This window comes from Cystoisospora suis (genome assembly GCF_002600585.1).
Source record: "Cystoisospora suis strain Wien I chromosome Unknown contig_4963, whole genome shotgun sequence".
Taxonomy (NCBI): Eukaryota; Apicomplexa; class Conoidasida; order Eucoccidiorida; family Sarcocystidae; genus Cystoisospora; species Cystoisospora suis.
This window is the reverse complement of record NW_027157755.1, coordinates 1-4,497: the sequence shown is the minus strand read 5'-3', so window position 1 is coordinate 4,497 and position 4,497 is coordinate 1. Positions and strand designations below refer to the sequence as shown.

General features: G+C 56.3%; 1 protein-coding gene across 1 annotated transcript; it reads left to right on the top strand.

The window, feature by feature from the left end:
- The first annotated feature begins 6 nt into the window (after positions 1-6).
- CSUI_008716 (uncharacterized protein) lies at positions 7-3,424 on the top strand. The gene has a single exon (XM_068068841.1). The coding sequence runs from the start codon at positions 112-114 to the stop codon at positions 514-516; it is 405 nt and encodes a 134-aa protein (XP_067919178.1). The 5' UTR covers positions 7-111; the 3' UTR covers positions 517-3,424.
- The last annotated feature ends 1,073 nt before the right edge of the window (positions 3,425-4,497 follow it).

The window sequence follows — 4,497 nt, the reverse complement described above, 5'->3', positions numbered from 1 at the left end:
CTGCCAAGATGCAGCTGATGATTTATAGAGCCGAAGGAGGTAACAACGAGCGCATTTGTCCGGGGTTCCCGATGGCGCTGGACAAGTTCCTGTTACTCAATCTACCATCTCATGCTCTGTTGTATGGTGCAACAAAGCGACGCGTGTACAGACCAGGAAGATCCATTCTGGAGGCCTCCCTCGTCCTTACCTGAAATTGCAGCTTTGGTACCGGCCGGGGAGAGTGCTAGCTCAAGGCAACGACGAAGCTCGGTTCTCTGCTCCATAATGGCGCTGTCCTGCTTTGGTCCGCCGCTTGCATATGACTGGCCGGCCGACCAGATGGAGTGTCGACGACCTGATACTACATGGGGGAACAAAAATATCGATAGGCCTGTACCGGCTGCTCCCTGCGTGGTCCCAATGAACGAGAGAAGACAGCCTACGCGGGTTGCGGTCCGGAAGGCGTCGGCCGTTTCAATCCTCACGGACCGCCTGAACAAACCGGGGGGTGACCTTGACCTTGTCCAGAGATGACGCCTCAAGTATACGTCACACGTCGGGCACCTCGCATACTGTACGCCTGACAAACCTGCTGGCCCAGCGAAGCGACCAGCCTGCGTCTCTCAAAGGCAGCCGAAGACAGAGTTGTGGGCTGGCGGATCAAAAGGAGAGCTCTGCGGGGAGAGCTGGGTCGTTACTTGCATGGGTGTTTGAATAGACACGCTTGAGCCACGAGTTCGGTGATGATACTGAAGCCAGTCAAGTGTTGTACCGCTTGACCCATGGTCAGTGGAGCAGCCTCTGCGTGCGTGGGCGCAGTGTTTCAAGCGGGAGGTACTCTCGAAGGTGCCGGCGCGGAATCAAAAGAGAGAGCTGACATCATAAGCACCGGGGGAGTCGTTCAGTTCATTCAGATCACACCTTAGAACAATGGCGACGGGCAACACGAACTATGAGCACGAATCGGTGAGCGCGGTTCCGAGGCCCCGCTGCAGATCCGCAGAGGAATAAGCGCACAACTGGTCTTTCCAGTAGGTCCAGAGCGGCGCTCCACACACTTCAAGCATAAACGAATTCGGAGGAAAAAATATACTTCACGTAAATCTCGGTACTTGCCCGCAGTCCATAGAAACTACTCGGTAAACTGCCCGGTTCGCCCTGACAAGAACAGAGGCTGACGACGAACGTGAGCTGCCCGATGCCCCCTTCCCCTCCACGCAGCTGGTGCCAGTGAGAGCTCTATACTCGCCCAGCCTTGTGAGACGCTTACAGGTATTACCGTGTGCCACTTTGGTCCGACGCTCCAGCGGTTCAGCGGAGCGTTGCGTGAGAGGGCTGCAAAGCCGGGTGCCCTCAGCAGAGACTCCCGGATACAGCGCATTCTCAACCTCTCCTCGAGCACGCCCCACATTTTTTGTGTGGGGACTCCTCATCGGCGCCAGAGTAATCCATAAGATTGCAGCTGATTGTAGAATGACCGGGTGGTTGGGTCCAGGCAGCTCTTAGCTTCAGCGGGTTGCAGTACCTTCTGCAATAACGTGAACAGTGACCCTTTCTACCGGCTGGTCCGGAGTTGCTGGAGTGCTCGATCTAACTCTTGCTGGATGCCGAGGAAATGCTCATTAGACAAAGCGGCTCGCGGTAGAAGACGCCGGGATGGGGAGAACGCGAGCAGCTTGTCGATGAACTCGCCGACAGGTGAAGAAGGATTGCAGAAGGGATCCCGCCATGGTTTCGGGCGCGCTGGGACGGTGAATATGTCAAATGGTTTGTGTGTCGCAGCGTACTGATCGCTGTCGAACTCTCTGTAACCCAGGCCGAAAGGGAGGTTGCCGTGACACCAAACAGCATAAATCATGAGGCCGAGGGACCAGGCGTCGGCTGCCGGTGTAACCAAGGCGTTCTCCAACAGGGACTCTGGTGGGGAAAAGGGAAAAGATGGATCAAGAATTCTAGGAGTCTCCGGCTGGAGTGGCAAACGCGGGCGAAGGAACAAAGTCCCGTTTGCGGTTACGACGAAGGATGCAGGTGACAGTCGACCATGAACTAATTTTTTCGAATGATACGCGGCCACAAGCTTCACCAGCTGGACCGTCAGGCTGAACCTCGCTGCATCATCGCTTTGTGCGTTTGGGAACGACCATTTACCTTTGACAAATCCCAGAAAATGCCCTGTTACCTCCGGCTGTACACTGAAAATATTGGCGTGGCTCGTTGGCTCCGAAGACAGAATCAGGTCTCTACTTCCCGCTTTTGTAAACAAATCGGCGGGTACCAGGCAGCGCATGTCCCGGTACATCTCCTCCGCTGATGCAAAACCCATCTCCTCCGGAACGGCCGCGGCCTGTTTCAGTTGCCGGACCAGGTGGGTGTACATTGGGATGGCAGCCACTGTGTTCGGGATGTGGAAAATGTGGAGCTCCAAAGCCCTCGACGAAATCTTTGGAAGTGTAACACGAAATACTGACTCGTCGATATCCTCCCACAGAAACTCACCCAGGTGCACGGTTAGAAGCCTATTTGAGATCAGAGATGTCAGCACTGTGCCCTGACGGAGAAAGAAGTGCTGTACGAAGTGATGAGCTTTGACGGTCCACGATGGGCGGTACCCACGCTCTCCCTTTTCCGGAAGTGACAGCGCGTCTACGATGACATCCTGTCCAGGCTCAGCGTCACCTTCAAATCTGAAGGACGGAAGCCCCCTTCGCCCGGGCCAAAACCGACTCTGGGCAATCCTTCGGAAGATTCCTTGCAGTCCTGCTGTTGCACGGTCACGGAGGGCTCTCAATTCCGGGATAAACCTGTTCCGCAGTCGTGGACTGCCTTCTTCCTGATCGGGAGAGGGACGTTCCTCAGCGCCACCTCCCGCCGCGAAGGAGAGTTTCACCGACGGCCCCTCGGTTTGTCGGCTTGCCGCGATGCATCTGTCCTTACTATTCTCCGGGGAGGCAAAGGGAAGAGCAGACGACTCTTCAGAAAAGCTGTCTAGACGATGCCCACCCCAGTCAGTATTGCTGCCTCCGTTCCGTTCGGATTGAAGCCGCAGCCTTATTTTGTCCTGAGTGGCGCCTGCAGTCGGGCGGCCCCAGCGAATTGCGGAGGCTCCATTGGCTGCCAAGATGCAGCTGATGATTCCTTGAACCGAAAGAAGTAGCAGCGAGCGCATTTTGTCCGGAACTTCGCCCGCGCTGAAAAGTAAGAGTGACCCAGACCACCGAGACGTGCTGTGTTGTGTGGGTGCAACAAACAAAGCTGGCTTCTCTACAACTGTCGTTGCCTGTTACGGCGCACTTCCTGGTGAACGGCTTATTGGTAGTATGAGCACGGGCGTGATTCGACTGCGGCCGGCAATGCTCGTACGAACTAGGGGAGACCCTAGATCCATGAGGGAGGAGTTCCCCATCCCTGGACGAAAGAGGCGTTGCGATGTGGCCGCCCGGAGTGCTAATTCAAGGCCAAGGCAAGGCCTGACCTGCTCCAGAACGACGCTTCTCCTTCGCTCTTCGGCCGGCCCGAAGCGTCCAGGTACCCTCGTAGGCGACCGGTCGTTGGACGACCAGTTGCCTGTTAGTTTAGCTCCGCTACTGCGGGATCGGGCCTGCCGGGTCAAGAATGAGGTTGCGAGCTGACTTCCTGGAACGGCTGAAGTGGGCTAGCCTGCCTAACGCAGTCTGTACATCGGCGGCCATCTACGTCAAGTCGCGCACAGGGAAGATGGTAGCCCGCTTGGGCACTGCAGTTCGCTCGTACAGAGAGTAGTGCATGGTTACTTCGTTGCCGTTCTTCTGCTGGTTCGGGAGATTCTCACACTGCAGAGTGCCACGCCGTCGCAGGCGATCTGAGACCAACAGAGGACGCCTCACAGTTCTTCGTAAACAGCCCAGCCGAGTGTGCCGGGAGCCCTCCGCGTTATCGCTCAACTGGGAAGACAACAGCCAGCCCTGGAGGACTCAGTTTGCCCACTCACCACGTTATGATATAGCTGATGCCTCTCTCACCACAAGGGCGAAGAGGAGCGACGCGCGCTCGAACGGCGGAGCCTATAGAAGTGACCCTAGATACCAGAGAGCGCCGGCGGGACGACTGAAGTAATGCTTAGTGCCTCAGAACACGGAATATGAGTCACCTGCCACGAGAAAGAAGACTAAAGTATCTCGAGACATATCTTTGGCCGATTACACAAACCCGCGAACGGACTAGCCTCGATGCCCTGTCCGCTCAACCCGGCACGCAGAGATTCGCCCACCTCCGACACCAGTAGCAACGCATCGGTCCAGCGAACGGACGACCCCATGTACGGAGTTCCTGGGCGTGGTTGGCATCTTGAGGCGACTCACACTGGCACCTTTATGAGCATTTTCGTGCTACTGCCAAAGAAACACCGAAGCAATTAGGTGGCGCACTTGCGACTACTTTCAATGAAGTGCATCAGCGGTGTGGCACATGCGGTTGCCCGGGGATGCATTCTCAGACTCGCACAGCAGTCTATCCGTACCAAGTACTACTCAGCTGAGA